This window comes from Nyctereutes procyonoides, unplaced genomic scaffold, assembly GCF_905146905.1.
Source record: "Nyctereutes procyonoides isolate TBG_1078 unplaced genomic scaffold, NYPRO_anot_genome, whole genome shotgun sequence".
In the NCBI taxonomy this organism is placed as follows: Eukaryota; Metazoa; Chordata; class Mammalia; order Carnivora; family Canidae; genus Nyctereutes; species Nyctereutes procyonoides.
Genome location: NW_026575028.1, coordinates 4,059,395 through 4,076,655, shown reverse-complemented (window position 1 = coordinate 4,076,655; position 17,261 = coordinate 4,059,395). Strand labels below are relative to the sequence as shown.

The following is a 17,261-nucleotide window of genomic DNA, read 5'->3' as shown; positions in this document are numbered from 1 at the left end:
TGTTTGCTCAAGACTGTCCCGGTTTTAGCTCTGAAAGTCCAGCATACTAGGAAATGTCTCAGTCCTCAGCAAACTGGGAAGATCAGTCACTCTACAGAAGAATTAATAAGTCTGGGAAGCTGAGTAATCTGCCAGCTAAGCAGTAATTTGCTAGCTAAGCAGAGAAGCAGGTGATTTAGGTTAGGTTTCATAGAAGCAGAGCCTAAGGTGGGATTCCTTGCCAAGTGATTTAGCAAGAAGGTGCTCTCAGGAGATGCTGTGATTAAGTAAAGGAAGGATGTTAGGAAGAGGAGAGGCTGAGCAAGGATGTGGGGAGACCTGGATGGAAACTACACTGCAGCGTCTATCCTGCTTAAAGACAAGTAAGGGGGGGGGGCTTTTGTACCTCCCCACCCTCCACCTCTCTGCCACTGCTCCAGGCTCCCACGGTTAGTATGGGGCAGGGATAGGAGAGAGAAGAATGTAACTCTCAAGTATTTCCAGGCAAGGAGGCCTGAAAAGGCTGCCAGGTGGGCACTGCTCACAAGGGTACCTACAGCCAGGGAAGGGAAAGAAACCTCGGGTCTGGACAATGCATCTACTAGGGGAAGAAAAGGTGCCCAACCAGCAGGGGCTTCTAGGGGGAGAGGTGACACATTCATTGAACATCTGGTATACCCTGTTTTTCTACTGTGTTAGCACTGGAGCAGAGCAATGAACAGCACATACATTGCTCCTGAGCTTTATTCTCATTGGAGATAAGAGATTGGGTCAAGTTAAGAACTAACAAACACATAAACAAGATGACTAGTGATTGTGATAAAGCTTTGAACAAGAGAGGCAGGACAGTGAACTAGAGAGGAGCTTAGTTGGTTACAAAAGGCTCAACGAACTAGGGTCAGACAGATGAGAGTGAGACAGCATTTTGAAGAACCCAAGGAAGATTCCAGACAAGGGAAACAGGAAATGCAGAAACCCTGAGGTAGGAAAGTGTTTGAGTACATAAATATGGATATTACAAGGTAGACAGGGCAAGGCATAGTAAACAAGGATAAAGGTTACTGAAATTCAGAAGAGGGAGAGATAAAGATTACATAAAAATACTTTTTTGATTATGCTATTTTAATTTTAAAATTATGCAAATTTAAGGAACTGTTTCTAATGTTAATTTTTTCAAGTGAAGCTGTGTTATTAAAATTTATTTTACCTTTTATTTTTTAAAATTACTTTTTTTCAAGTATAACCAACATATAGTGTTATTTTAGTTTCAGGTGTACAATATAGTGATTCAATAATTCTATGCATCTCTCAGTGCTCATCAAGATAAGTGCACTCTTAAGTCCCCCCACCCACCTCCCCTCTGGCAACCATCAGTTTGTTCTCTGTATTTAAGAGTCTATATTTTGTTGGTCTCTTTTTTCTATGTTCATTTGGGTTTCATTTCTGAAATTCTGCATGTGAGTGAAATCATATGGTATTTGTTTTTCTCTATTTCACTTAGCATTATACCCTCTAGGTCCATCCATGTGGTTGCAAATGGCAAGATTTCATTCTTTTCTTTCTTTATTTCTTTTTTTTTAAAGATTTTTATTTGTTTATTCATGAGAGACAGAGAGAGAGACAGAGAGAGAGAGAGAGAGAGAGAGGCAGAGACACAGGCAGAGGGAGAAGCAGTCTCCATGCAGGGAACCTGATATGCGACTCAATTCAGGAACTCCAGGATCAGGCCCTATGCTGAAGGCAGCGCTAAACCGCTGAGCCCCCGCCCCCCAGGGTTCCCAATTTCATTCTTTTCAAGGCTGCATAATACCCCATTCCACATCTTTATCCATTCATCTATCAATGGACTGGGTTGCTCCCATATCTTGGCTATTATAAATAATTCTGCAACCAACATTAGGGGGAATATATCTTTTTGAATTAGCGTCTTCGTTTTCTTTGGGTAAATACCACATTACAGAGTCTATCCTGCTTAAAGACAAGTGAGTAGTGGAATTGCTGGATTATAGGGTTAGTCTATCTTTAATTTTTTGACAAATGTCCATACTGTTTTCCACAGCGGTTACACCAGTTTGAATTCTGACCAACAGTGCACAAGGATTCCTTTTCCTCCCCATCTCTATAAACTCTTGTTATTTCTTGTGTTTTTTATTTTAGCCATTCCGACACATGTAAGATGTGTCTCATTGTGGTTTTGATTTGCATTTCCCTGATAATTAATGATGTTGGTCATCTTTTTTAAAATTTTTTTAATTGGAGTTCAATTTGCCTGTTGGTCATCTTTTCATGTGTTTACCCACCATATATATGTCTTCTTTGAAAAGATGTCTATTTAGGTCCTTTGACCATTTTTAATTGGATTATTTGCTTTTTTTGGTGTTGAGTTATATAAATTTTTAATATACTTTGGATATTAACTCCTTATCAAATATATCATTTGTAAATATCTTCTCCCATTCAATAGGTTACATTTTTGTTTTGTTGATGGTTTCCTTCACTGTGCAGATTTTTATTTTGGCATGGTCCCAATAATTTAACTTTGCTTTTGTTTCCCTTGCCTGAGGAGACTTACCTAGAGAAATGTTTCTATGGCTGATGTCAAAGAAATTACTGCCTGTGTTTCCTCTCAGGAATTTTATGGTTCCAAATCTCACATTTATGTCTTAAATCCACTTTGAGTTTATTTCTGTGTATGGTATAAGAAAGTGGTTCAGGGGATTCCCTGGATGGCTCAGAGGTTTAGCGCCGCCTTCAGCCCAGGGCATGGTCCTGGAGTCTCAGGATCTAGTCCCACATCAGGCTCCCTTCATGGAGCCTGCTTCTCTCTCTGTCTCTCTGTGTCTCTCATGAATAAATAAATAAATAAAAATATTTTTTTAAAAAAGAAAGTGGTTCAGTTTCATTCTTGTGCATTAGCTATCCAGTTTTCCCAACATCATTTGTTGAAAAGACTATCTTTTTCCCATTGTATATTCTTGACTTGTTTGTCATAGATTAATTGACCATAAAAATGTGGGTTTGTTTCTGGACTCCCTATTCTGTTTTATTGGTTTATGTGCCTATTTTTGTGCCAGTACCATACTGTTTTGATCACTACAGCTTTTTTTTTTTAAATTTTTTTTTTATTTATTTATGATAGTCACAGAGAGAGAAAGAGAGAGAGGCAGAGACATAGGCAGAGGGAGAAGCAGGCTCCATGCACCGGGAGCCCAATGTGGGATTCGATCCCGGGTCTCCAGGATCGCGCCCTGGGCCAAAGGCAGGCGCCAAACCGCTGCGCCACCCAGGGATCCCGATCACTACAGCTCTATAGTAAAGTTTGAAATCTGGGATTGTGATACTTTTCCCGCTTTGTTCTTTTTCAAAATTGCTTTGGCTAATTCAGTTTTTTTTTGTTTGTTTGTCTGCTTTTTTGTGTGTGATTCTATACAAATTTTAGGATTGTTCTAGTTCTGTGACAAATGCTGTTGGTATTTTGATGGGGGTTGCGTTAAGTTTGTAGACTACTTTGGCTAATATGGACATTTTAACAATATTGGTTCTTTGAATCCATGAGCATAGAATATCTTTGCATATTTGTGCCATTATCATGATACCAAAAGTAGCTAAGGGCATTATAGAAAAAGAAAACCACAGGCCAATATCTCTGATGAACATAGATGCAAAAATGCTTAGAAAAATGTTGGCAAACATAATCCAAAATCATTCACCATGATTAAGTGATATTTATTCCAGGGATGCAAGGGTGGTTCAATATTCACAAATCCATCAACATGATGTTTCACATTAATAAGAGAAAGGATAAAAACCATACGATCATCTCAATAGATGCAGAAAAAGCATTTGACAAAGTACAACATCCATTCATGATAAAAACTCTCAAAGTAAGTTTAGAAAGAACATATTTCAACATAAGACAAACCATATATGATATATGATGGCTAACATAATATTCAATGGTGAAAAACTGAGAGCTTTTCCCCTAAAACCAAAAACAAGGATATCCACTCTCACCGCTTTTATTCAACGTAGTGCTGGAAGTCCTAGCCACAGCAATCAGACAAGAAAAAGAAATTAAAGCCATCCAAGTGGGCAAGGAAGAAGCAAAACTTTCATTATTTGCAGATGACATGATCTTATGTATAGAAAATCCTAAAGACTCCACCAAAACATTTACTGGAACTGACAAATGAATTCAGTAAAGGATACAGAATTAATATACAGAAATATGTGGCATTTCTTTTCACTTAATGAAACATCAGAAAGAGAAATTAAGAAAATAATCTCATTTACAATTGCAAGAAAAAATAAAATACCTAGGAATAAATTTAACCAAGGAGGTGAAAGATCTGTTCTCTGAAAGCTATAAAACACTGATGTAAGGAACTTATTTCCTAGCTGGAAATGAGAAGTATGGGGATCAGAGTGAGTTCCTAAAGGGATGATCCATATCCTAAGAGGCTAAGAAATTAGAAATACAGCTTTCTCTTACCTCTAGCTTCAGGGATGCAATGGTGGTTCCTTTGCCTACTGAGCCCATGCTCTGTAGGATTACTGCCTTATCCAGATTTCCCCAGAGAATAGAAGGTCCAGTGTGGAGGATGGGGCAGTGAGGAAGGTGCTGGCTGAAGTTTCAAACAAGTTTGGGTATCCCTCAAGCTACCTTAACTTCATTCCAAGCTATGCATGACCCTGCACTTTCACTTCTCCTAGGCTTTTCTATATAAATTCTTTGGATTCACCCTGCGGACCTCAAGGAATATGACACTGATAAAGATGATGATCTCTTCCATCCTACAAACTGTCCACGAAGAGCTTCAGGAGAGGGAGGTGAAGTGGAAGAAATGGCAAAGGAGAAACATTTTTCCTTTAAGACACAGGATGACAAAGTAGTTAAAAGAGTTAAAAGCTGAGACCTGGCAAGCTAGACAATCTGGGTTGGAATTCTAGCTCTGCCACTTTTAGTGTGCCCTTGGACAAGTTATTTTTTTATTATTATTTTATGTTCTGAATCATTTTAGGAAGTTGCAGTCATGATGCACATTTACCCCTAAATACTTTAGGGTATACTGCCTAAAAATAATGATATTCTCTTACATAATCAGAACACAGTGGTCAAAATTAGGATGTTAACATTGCTATTGTACTATTATCTAATTTATAGACCTAATCAGAAAATGGCCAAATGCCCTACCATTGTTTTTTTACAGCAAAAGAAAAACATTTTTTTCCCTCTGGTGTGGGATCTAATTTAGAATCAAATAATGCATTTAGTTATCATTTATCTTTAATATATTTTTTAAAGGTTTTATTTATTTATTCATGAGAGACACAGAGAGAGGCAGAGACACAGGCAGAGGGAGGAAAAGCAGGCTCCATGCAGGGACCCGGATGTAGGACTCAATACTGGAACTCCAGGATCACAACCTGAGCTGAAGGCAGATGCTCAACCGCTGAGCCACCCAGGCTATCTTTAATATTTTTAATCTGGAACAGTTCCTCAGTTTTTATTTTTCACGATCATGACATTTAAAACTGTATGGACCATTTATTTTGTAGAATGTAGCTCATTTTTGGTTTGTCTCGTATTTCCTCATGATTAGGCTTAGATGATGTATTTTTGGTGGGAATACCATGGAATCTGTGTTATAGGATGACTTTCAGGATTAAAAATGTAAAAGCTCCTAGAACAATGCCTGGCACACAAGCACTCTCTATGTGTTGCTTACTGATAGAATTGGTGCCCATGCTCTCAGGCTTCACCTCTTCAATACCCCTTCCCTCCCAGATTTTCAGAGCACCCATCACCATCATGACTACCAAGCCCAAGATGCAAACAGAATCATTGAGGAGGCAGACATGTATAGGAAGAAAATAGCTGACTACACAAAATAGCCTTACTAAAGGCAACATGAGTGGTCACAGACACATAAAGTGGCTACGTGGGGTGGTAGGGCTAGTTGGGTCTAGATTAGGAGAAGGAGGGAAGTGGGCATTCCCACATGACATGATATCCCAAGACAAGACTCAGGAGCAAGAACTTAATTAGACTGTTTCCAGCGAGAGCTATAGAATCCCCAAGCTTCCCTTGCTCTTGGCACCCACTCAGTCATCTGTCCCCATGACAGCATTTTTCACTTAGTTGTCCTTCCACTATGTCCCACAAGACACATGCAGGAACTCCTTCCTTTCTCTCTCCCCACCTCTAGACAAGACACATTTCCACCTGCCCATTTTAGTCGGTTACTGCTGTTTCCTGTTCTCCTGGGTTAGAAATATTGGCATTGTCTTCTCTCTTCCATTTCCTCTGATCATCCATCCAGTTCTGTTGATAATATGCCTTGGATTTGCTCTTCCCTTCTGCTCCCTCCTCACAACCCTTCTCTGAATTACTAGTGCCTATAAGTATTCTTTATCCTGCAGTGTTCCATATGATAATCCTAAAATTTTGCAAATCTGTGACTCTAGGATAATTTGCTTTTCCCCCATGCATTAGGCACCAAATAAACCTCTACTGAATTCATAGGTTAATTCATATGCGTATGAGGGCCCACAGTTCACAAACATTATGGGGGATGGTTCTCCTCTGGTCCATGATACTTAGAAGGGCTTTTCTGGGTGTTGTCAATTAGTATGAAAAATACAAGAATCAGACTCTTGAATTTTGACAAGCCCTGTGTGTCTTTATCGATCTATCTTTTAGAGGTTGTTTTTTTTTTTTTAATCATAAATGTGCTCTTTAATCCCCATCCTCTAATTCCCCTATCCTCCTACCTACCTCCTCTCTGGTAGCCATCAATTTTTTAATCTATAATTAAGGGTCTGTTTCTTGTAATTTGCTTCTAGAATTACTTCTTGCAAGGATGGTTTGTTCTCCATCTGGATTTAAGTAGTTCAAGTCAGGGGAACCAAATTTTCCTTCCATTTATTTTCTTTCTTTTTTCTCTCCCATCCTCTCTCTAAATCCCTGGTTCTGGGAGAGCACAAAGAGTGCCTGTCTAACCCTTAGCTGTGGCAAGAGGTTGAAGCTATCCCCATTACAGGGCATTGCTGTGGCGCTCAGTATCGTGTCCATGAAACATCTGAAGATAGTCCTGGACCAACTGCAAGTATATAGTGCTGTCCTCACTGACAAGGACTCATCATTCATCCTCAAACTAATGAAGGTGATGGCATTCCTGGGAGCTCTGCCAGCCTCCCACACAAAACTTTCTGAGGCATCCCCATTTCCCTAGACTCCCCACTTCTCTGAGGCCTGTGACTCACCTATAGATGCTTCTATTACCCTCTGACCAACTGTGGGGAAATTGTATCCTCTTCTCCATTTCCCACACTCCCTTATGCCCAAGCTTCAGGCCCTTGTATCACCAGCTGTACCACCTTTCTCCCAGCTGTTCACCATTCCACAACCTTGTCTTCCCTTCTGTGCCATCTAGCCAATCCATTTCCCCACCAGGCAAGGAGGATAAGATGAAGAGAAGGCAAGTTTTCCATTCCTCCTACAGGAACATCAGCAAAGGGAATGGGGGCTGGTCTGTAACATCATCTACTTAAGCTACAGCAAGATTATTTTAGAGAGCAAGGGAGACATCTTCACACATTTAGATGGCATCCTGGCCATGGTCCTGCAACACTACCACAACTGCATTATGGAAAAGGTATTTCCTGCTTTCTTTACTTCTCCAGTGTCCCATCCCTGCCTTCTTTACCCTTCCCCTCCAAAAAAATGATGCCTGGCCTTGAATGGAACTAGGGAGTGGAGCTATTACAATTACTTCAGGGGAGGTAAGAGGGAGCCCCTAAATATTTTTCCTGCCTTTGCCATTTGTCCAGAGCATGTGCCCTGAGGGTAGGATAAGAAGTCTTTCCCATTTCCTGTTCATTTATCATCCAACTAGATATCTTTCAGGAGAACTTAGTAAAAAGACAATAACTTGAGAGATAAGGAAGCTAGCTATATCTATCCTAATTTAAGAGTAAATATGAGATGGAAGCTCCAGAAAGAGGTTATTAAGAGGGATGCCCCTTCCCCCATAAAGACACCACAGAGGGAAGATGCAGGATCTCAGCCTAGGGGAGGCTATAGATGCCTTAGCTTCTCATCTCCCAGATTTTTGTGTAGGTAGTTTCCCTTGCCCCAGGATCATTCCTACCTTGGAAATCTCTGAGCATACTGGTTGGTTCAGGATAAGAACCTGAAACTGGAGTACCTGGAGGCCCTGACCAAGCTAACAAACATCCTGAGCAGCCACCCCATGGCCTTTCAATTCAAGTTCCCTCAGAAACTAGAAATTGTAACCTTCATGATGGTAAGTACAATTTAGGAGGATGGAGGTGGAAATGCACAGAGGAGGGAGGATGGGTCCTCATGGAACTTCCATTGGCAATGCTCCTAGGCTTGGCCTGGAAAATAAAAGTCCAGATTTACCAGTGTCTTTTTCTACCTAATTTTCCCTTTCCCATCCTCAAAGTAGCTGTGAGTATTGTGGGGAAGGTATGGTGGGGAGTAGGAGAGAAGTGCTATCCCTCAGAGTCTTTGGAAGTCCCTGAAAATTCTAGGTTCCGGTTTCTTGTGAATACAGCTTGGGTTGGGAGGAGGGGGAGGAAGGCAAGAAAAAACGCGTTCACCTGTTGGTCTCTGGGGTGGGGATTGGATGGGTGTGTTACAGGAGTTAATCAGGGAGGAGCCGTTGAATTCCATCTCTAGCTCCATTAGGCTGAAGGCAATGAACATCATTACTGACTTCAGGTAACAATGTTAGCCACTCTGTCTTCCTCGCTCTGGCTAAATATCAGTTCTTTATTTCCTGATCTGTCCCCACCTCTTATTTTCTGCTTCTGCTTCTAGTAAGTCCAGGTCGTAGTAGACATCTACTGGACAGTGTCTGCCCCTTTTTTTAGCCGAGGTTTTTTGGGTGGGATTTTTGGAGCACCTGGCAGAGACTGCTTCTCCCATCTGCACAGACATTTACTCTTGCTTCTGGTCCAGGCTTTCTTCTGCTTTCGGCGCTGTCCCTGACTAAACACCTCCATATCTATCACTGAGCATCTCCTCGTTCCCTCAAAATATTTGGGGAACCAAAAAGTGATATATCATCCCAAAATATCAGTACCCTTTTGTAGTAGTTCCTCTTTCACTTTGTTCCTTTCTTTCCATCTTCCTGGTATTTTTATTTTTTAAATATTTAAGAAAGAGAGAGAGAGAGAGCACAAGCAGGGGGAGCAGCAGAGGGAGAGGGAGAAGCAAGCTCCCCATGGAGCAGGGAGCCCGATGTACGGCCAATCTCAGGACCCTGGGATCATGACCTGAGCTGAAGGCAGATGCTTAACCAACTGAGCCATCCAGCTGCCCCTTCCTGGCGTTTTAAAACTTTTCTTACTGTTAACTCCTTTTCTTCTTTTGTTACTTTTTCTTCTGGTAATTTCTTATTATCACCTGTCCCTCTGTCTCCACCATCTCTCTCTGCCCTTCCTCAGCTGTTTTTCCTGGCCATTGATGTCTGGTTACATGTTTGCTACTTCTTCTTGGATCTTAGGAAGCTCCATCCCCTCATGGAATTGGAAGAAAGAACAGAGCTACTCCGAACATGCTATAAGAGTGTGCTCTGCCTGCCACCCACAGAAGTTTTACAGAAGGAGGCATCCAGTTTGCAGGAGGCCCAGGCCACTGTGGTAATTAACTCTTTGATGTTTGTCTCATTTTATTCAGCTTTTATTTTTGAGAGGATGAGAAGTATAGGTTTGGTGGTTACATGTAAGGCTCTTCCACCTTATTTGATAAAAACATAATCATTCAAAGAAGTTACTAGATTTTAAAGTCTGAACACTACTCACGAGATGTACTTCCTTCTTGAGAGTACTCACTGATTACCACTATCACCACTTTACTATTCTGGCCCAGAGGTGGACACTCAATTCTTTCATTTTTAACTGTTGTACAATTGAGACCAGATTGGAAGGTTCAAACATGATTTTCCTAAAGGCCCATGGGTAAATAAGTTCAGAGCATTCCAGGTGCAAGAGAGGTGAATCCATTTTCCAGAGGGCCCACAGTGTTTCCTTGAGAGATGGAAGAGGAATTCACTTTTCTAATTTACACTTGCATGTTTAATTCCTAGGAATTCTTTCATGTTCTCTGTTTACTCCTTTACCTTGATTGGTCTTGTTTTATTGATGCCACAACTCTTGATTTTTTTTGAGGATATTAATAAGAATATTTAAAAATAGAAGTTTATATTTACTGAATTAATTTAGTTTTCTTTAGGGTCAGTTGATCTGTTTAGTTATTCAGGCCTTTTCATCAGCTGTCTGGTGGTCCTTCTTTGTTAGTTCACATTTATTTATGTTATGAAGGTAGGACTGGTACATAAAAAGAAAGCTGAGGTGGATTTACTCTGATTGTATTCCCATGAGGCCTTCCTCAGTATAGGTCTGGTTAAGGAAGGAAGGTATTATGACAGGATTTGCCCATGTTTGGGGGAAGCTGGGAACTACAAGTCCACTAGCACAAACTGCACATCAGGCAGACATTTGTGCTCTGCTGAAAACAACAGAGGAATATGTTCAAGTTAATAGTGGAGAAAATAGCACTTGAAATGTTAGGGGGAGACCTGCGGAGCAGAATTTCTCAAGGAAGCTTTCTAGGAGAGCTAGAGCACTGAGCTAAGTTTAGAAGCATAGATGTGGTTGACATCTCAGCAACTCTTTGAGTTCTCTCTTCTCCCCTCAGGATTTGTTCAGGGAGACCCTGCAATCTCTACTAAGGCTAATGGAGACACTTACTGTTGAGATGCCCTCTCGGATCCAGCACTGCCTAGAGGTCAGTGGGAAGGAGCCCCTGAAATTGGTGTATTGGTTTCCTAAGGCTGCCATAACAAAGTACCACAACTGAGTGGCTTCAAACAACAGAAATAATATTCTCATATGGTGGTAAAGTCTGGTAGTTACAAATCAAGGTATCGGCAGGGTTGGTTCCTACTGGTGGCTCTGAAGGAGAATCTGTTCCATACATCTCTTCCTGGCAGCCCATGGTGTCCCTTGATTTATAGTATGTATGTATGTATGTATAGTACCCATTCCATGTATGAGTGAGATCATATGGCATTTGTCTTTGACTTATTTTGCTTAGTATTATATGCTCTAGATCCATCCATGTTATTATAATAGCAAGATTTCATTTTTTTTACAGGTGAATAATACTTCACTGTGTGCATGTGTGTATGCGTATATGTGTGTGTGTGTGTATCTCATATCTTCTTTATTCATTCATCTAATGGTAGACACTCATGCTGCTTCCTTAATTTGGCTATTGTAAATAATGCTGCAATAAATATATGGTGCATATAATCTTTCAAATTAGTGTTTTTGTATTTTGGGGGTAAATATCCAGTAGTGTGATTACTGGATCATAGGATAGTTCTATTTTTAATTTTCTGAGGAAACATCATACTGTTTTCCATAGTGGCTGCACCAGTTTGCATTCCCACCAACTGTACGCAAGAATTCCCTTTGCTCTACATCCTCACCAAAACTTGTTGTGTTCTGTCTTTTTTATTTTAGTCATTCTGACAGGTGTGAGGTGATATCTCATTGTAGTTTTAAATTGCATTTCTCTGATGATGAGTGATGTTGAGCATCTTTTCATGTGTCTTTTAGCCATCTGCATGATTTCAAATATGTCTTATTTTTAATCGGATTAGTTGTTTGTGTGTGTGTGTGAAGTTGTAGAAGTTCTTTATAAATCTTGGATACTAACCTTTTATGGGATATATCATTTGCATATATCTTTTCTCATTCCACAAGTTGCCTTTTAGTTTTGTTAATTGTTTCTTTTGCTGTGCAGAAGCTTGGTTTTTGTTTTGCTTTGTTGATGTAATCCCGAAAGTTTAATTCTGCTTTTGTTTCCCTTGCCTCAGAAGACATATCTAGAAAAATATTGGTACAACTGATATCAGAGATTACTGCTTGTGGCTCTCTCTTAGGATTTTTATGGTTTCAGGTCTCACATTTAGGTCCTTAATCCATTTGAATTTATTTTTGTATATGATGTAAGAAAGTGGTCCAGTTTCATTCTTTTGCATGTAGCTGTCAGTTTTCCCAACACCATTTGTCGAAAAGACTATCTTTTCCCCATTGCATATTCTTGCCTCCTTTGTCAAAGATTAATTGTTGTATAATTATGGGTTTATTTCTGGGTTTTCTATTCTGTTCTATTGATCAATATGGCTTTTTTTTTTGTGCCAGTACTATGTTGTTTTGATAACTACAGCTTTGCAGTATAATTCCAGCTTTGAAATCTGGAATTACAATACTTCAGTCTTTTTCTTTTTCAAGCTTGCTTTGGCTTCTTGGGGTCTTTTGTGGTATGGATTTGTATGGATACAAATTTTAGGATTCTTGTTTTAGTCCTGTGACAAATGCTGGTGACATTTTGATAGGGATTGCATTAAATCTTTAGATTACTTTGGGTAGTATGGACATTTTAACAATATTGGTTCTTCCGATCCATGAGCATGGAATATTTTTCCATTTTTCTGTGTTATTCCAATTTCTTTCATCAGTGTTTTATAGTTTGCAGAGTTCAATTCTTTTACCTCTTTGGTTAAGTTTATTTCTAGGTATTTTATTATTTTTGGTGCAATTATAAATTAAATTGTTTTCTTAATTTCTCTCTTTTTTTAAAAAATATTTTATTTATTTATTCTTGAAAGAGAGAGAGAGTCAGAGACACAGATGGAGGGAGAAGCAGGCTCCATGCTGGGAGCCTGATGTGGGACTTGATCCCAGGTATCCAGGATCACACCCTGGGCTGAAGGCGGCGCTAAACCGCTGAGCCACCTGGGCTGCCCATTAATTTCTCTTTGTGATGCTTTGTTATTAGTGTATAGAAATGCAACTGATTTCTGTACATTGATTTTTATATCCTGCAACCACATTGAATGCATTTATTAATTCTAGCAGTTTTCTTTTTTGGCAAAGTCTTTTGGGTTTTCTATATATGGTAGCATGTCATCTGCAAATAGTGAAAGCTTTACTTCTTCCTTACCGACCTTTTATTCCTTTTTCTTGTCTGATAGCTGTGACTATGACTTCCAGTAATATGTTGAGTAAAAGTAGTGAGAGTGAACATAAGCATGTTCCTGAACTTAAGGGAAAAGTTCTCATTATTTTTCACCATTGAGTATGACATTAGGTGTGGGTTTTTCATATATGGTCTTTATTATATTGACATACGTTCTCTCTAAATCTCCTTTGTGGAGGTTTTTTTTTTTATGATGAATGGATGTTGTACTTTGTCAAATGCTTTGTCTGCATCTATTGAAATTATCATATGGTTTTTATCCTTTTTCTTATTGATGTGATGTATCATGTTGATTAATTTGCAAATATTGAACCACCCCTGTATCCCAGAAATAAACCCCATTTGATCATGGTGAATGATTTTTTAAATGTATTGTTTGATTCAGTTTGCTAATATATGTTGAAGATCTTTACATGTATGTTCAGAGATATTGGCCTGTAGTTCTCTCTCTCTCTCTCTCTCTCTCTCTGTAGTGTCCTTATCTGGTTTTGGTATCAGGGTAATGCTGGCTTCATGGAATCAGTTTGAAAGTTTTCCTCCCTCTTCTATTTTTTGGAATAGTTTCTTTAAATGTTTGGTAGAATTCACCTGTGAAGCCATCTGGTCCTGGACTTTCATTTCTTGGGAGTTTTTTTTTTTTTATTACTGGTTCAATATCATTCCTGGTAATTGGTCTGTTCAATTTTTTTATTTCTTCCTGATTCAGTTTTGGGAGGTTATATGGAATATAACTTCTAGGAATTTAATTTCTAGGAATTTATCCATTTCTCCTAGGTTGTTCAATTTGTTAGCATATAATGTTTCATAGTATTTTTTATAATCCTTTGTATTTCTGTGGTGTTGGTTGATATTTCTCCCCTTTCATTTCTGATTTTGTTTGAGTCCCCTTTCTTTAAAAACTTTTTTAACCGGGATCCCTGGGTGGCGCAGCGGTTTGGCGCCTGCCTTTGGCCCAGGGCGCGATCCTGGAGACTAGAATCGAATCCCACGTCAGGCTCCCGGTGCATGGAACCTGCTTCTCCCTCTGCCTATGTCTCTGCCATCTCTCTCTCTGTGTGACTATCATAAAAAAAAAAAACAAAAAAAAACTTTTTTAACCAAAAAAACCCCACTTTTTTATTTTGATGAGTCTGGTTAAAAGTTTATCAGTTTTATTGATCTCGTCAAAAGCTAACTCCTAGTTTCATTGATCTGTTCTATTGTCTTTTGTTTCTATTTCATTTATTTCTGTTCTAATCTTTATCATTTCCTTCCCTATACTGGTTTGGGGTTTTGTTTGTTCTTCTTTTTCTAGCTTGTTTAGGTCATTTATTTTAGATTTTTCTTGCTTCTTGAGGTAGGTCTGTATTGCTATAAATTTCCTTCTTAGAATAGCTTTTGCTGCATCTCAGAGATTCTGGACCATTGTGTTTTCATTTTCATTTCTCTCTTTGTGTTTTCTGATTTCTTCTTTGATTTCTTGGTTGACCCATTCATTGTTTAGTAGCATGTTATTTAACCACCATGTATTTGTGCTCTTTCCAGATTTTATCTTGAGGTTGATTTCTAGTTTCATAGTATTGTGGTCAGAAAAGATGAATGGTATGACTGCAATCTTTTTAGTTTGTTGAGACTTGTTTTGTGGCCTAATGTTATCTATTCTGGGGAATGTTTCATGTACACTTGAAAAGAATGTGTATTCTGGTGTTTTAGTATAAAATGTTCTGAATATGTCTGTTAAACCCATCTGGTCCAATGTGTCATTCAAAGCCACTGTTTCCTTGTTGATTTTGGGTTTGGGTCATGTGTTCATTGATGTAAGTGGGATGTTAAAGTTCCTTACTATTACTGTATTTCTAGTGATTACTTCCTCTATCTGTTTTACATATTTTGGTGCTCCCATGCCGGGTGCATAAATATTACAATTGTTATATCCTCTTGTTGGATTCTCCTCTTTATGATTATGTAATGTCCTTCCTTGGCCTCTTGTTACAGTCTTTGTTTTAAAGTCTATTTTGTGCAATATAAGTATTGCTACTCTGGCTTTCTTTTCACACCGATTTGCATGATAAATATTTCTCCATTCTTTCACTTTCAATCTGTATGTGTCTTTAGGTCTGAAATGAGTCTCCTATAGGCAGCATATAGATGAGTCTTGTTTGTTTTTTTAAGATTTTATTTATTCATTCATTCATTCATTCATTCATGAGAGACACAGAGAGAGACAGAGAGGCAGAGACACAGGCAGAGGGAGAAGCAGGCTCCATGCAGGGAGCCCGATGCGGAACTCGATCCAGGGTCTCCAGGATCACGCCCTGGGCCAAAGGCGGCGCTAAACCGCTGAGCCACCCAGGTAGCGCGGGTCTTGTTTTTTAACCATTCCATCACCCTATGCTTTGATTGTAGAATTTAGTCCATTTACATTCAAAGGAATTATTGATCATTATGTACTTATTGTCATTTTGTTACTTGTTTTATGGTTGTTTTTGTGGTTCTTCTCTGTTCTTTTCTTCTTTTGCTTTCTTCTCACAATAAGTTGGCTTTTTTTTCATGATATACTTGGATTTATTTTTCCTTATTTTTGCATATCTATTACTGGTTTTTGATTTGTGGTTACCATTAGGTTTGTATATAACATCTTCTGCATATAGCAGTCTATATTGAGGGTTGCAAAAGTTTGAACCCATTCTTTACTCCTCTCCCCCATCATATTTTAGGAATATGATGTCATACTTTATATTCTTTTATTTTGTGAGTCCCTTGACTGATTTTTACAGACATACTTTTTTCCCCTCAGATACATTTATTTTTACTGCTTTTGTGTTTCCTACTTTTCTTGCTCTCCTATGTGGTCTTTCCTTTTCTACTTAAAGACTCTCCTTTAACATTTCTTGTAGGGCTGGTTTAGGGATCATGAATTCATTTAACTTTTATTTGTCTATCTCTTTTTCTCTTTCTGAATGTTAGCCTTGCTGTATAGAGTATTCTTGGCTGCAGATTTTTTTCCTTTAAGCATTTTGAATCTATCATACCACTCTCTTCTGGCCTGCAAAGTTTCTGCTAAAAAAAATCTGCTGATAGCCTTATGATATTTCCCTTATATGTAATGTTTCTGTTGCTGTTTTAAAAATTCTCTCTTTATCACTACTTTTGCCATTTTAACTACTATGTATCTTGGTGTGGACGTCCTTGGGTTGATTTAATTGAGGGATCTCTGTGCCTCCTAAATCTGGATTTCTGTTTCCTTCCTCAGATTTGGTAAAATTTCAGCTATTATTTAGTTAAAGAAATGTTCTGCCTCTTTTTCTCTCTCTTTTCCTTCTGAGATCATTATAGTGCACATGTTATTACACTGGATGTTATCACAGAGTTCCCTTAGTCTGTTTTCATTCTCTTTTCCTTCTGAGATCATTATAGTGCACATGTTATTACACTGGATGTTATCACAGAGTTCCCTTAGTCTGTTTTCATTGTGTATAATTTTTCTCTTTCACCAGCTTATCATGATTACTTTTCATTATTCTGTCCTCCAGGTCACTGATTTGTTCTTCTGTTTCTTCTAGCCTGCTGTTTATTCCATCTAGTGCATTTTTTTTTATTTCATCTATTGTGTTTTCATCTCTAAATAATTCTTTATTTCTTTGTTAAGGGTCTCACTGATAATCTCTCACTGATAAGACTTTTCTCAAGTCTAGTGAGTATCTTTATGAACATTACTAGAAATTCTCTATCAGGCATATTACTTATCTCCATTTCACTTGGATCTCTTGCTGTGATTATTTCCTGTTCTTTCATTTGGGACATATCTGTCTCCTCATTTTGTATAACTTGCTATGTCTGTTTCTGTGTGTTAGGAAAGTCAGCTATGTTCTCTGCTCTTGAATATAATGGCCTTATGAAGAAGAGGTCCTGTAGTGCCCTGCAGTGCAGCATCACCTATTCACCAGAACCTGGTGCTTCAGAGGCATCTTCTGTGTGTAATGTGTGCGTGCACCCTGCTGTTCTGGCTGAGTTGCTTTTGCCTTCAATCCAGTCTTCTGTAATGGCAGATGGGCATTTGCCTGTTGTGGGCAGGGTTTGGTCCCTGTGTGGTTAATACACCAGTCTGAGGCCACCTGGGGCTTGGTTGAATCAAACCAAGCATTTGCACTTGTTTATTGGGCTGTCTTTTTAAGAGCACCCTCTCAGCTCTACCAAAGCCAAGCCTACTAATGTTTAAATT

At 38.9% G+C, this 17,261-nt stretch overlaps 1 protein-coding gene across 3 annotated transcripts in view; it reads left to right on the top strand.

Moving 5' to 3' along the window:
* LOC129503389 (maestro heat-like repeat-containing protein family member 1) overlaps positions 1–17,261 on the top strand; it is a 54,192-nt gene that overhangs the window by 11,171 nt on the left and 25,760 nt on the right. For all 3 annotated transcript variants that reach the window (XM_055315414.1, XM_055315416.1, XM_055315415.1), the window contains 7 exons: positions 4,693–4,809; positions 7,023–7,145; positions 7,485–7,637; positions 8,166–8,288; positions 8,649–8,728; positions 9,516–9,651; positions 10,709–10,798. In XM_055315414.1, the coding sequence (XP_055171389.1) occupies positions 4,693–4,809; positions 7,023–7,145; positions 7,485–7,637; positions 8,166–8,288; positions 8,649–8,728; positions 9,516–9,651; positions 10,709–10,798 (822 nt within the window). The remainder of the gene's footprint in view (positions 1–4,692; positions 4,810–7,022; positions 7,146–7,484; positions 7,638–8,165; positions 8,289–8,648; positions 8,729–9,515; positions 9,652–10,708; positions 10,799–17,261) is intronic.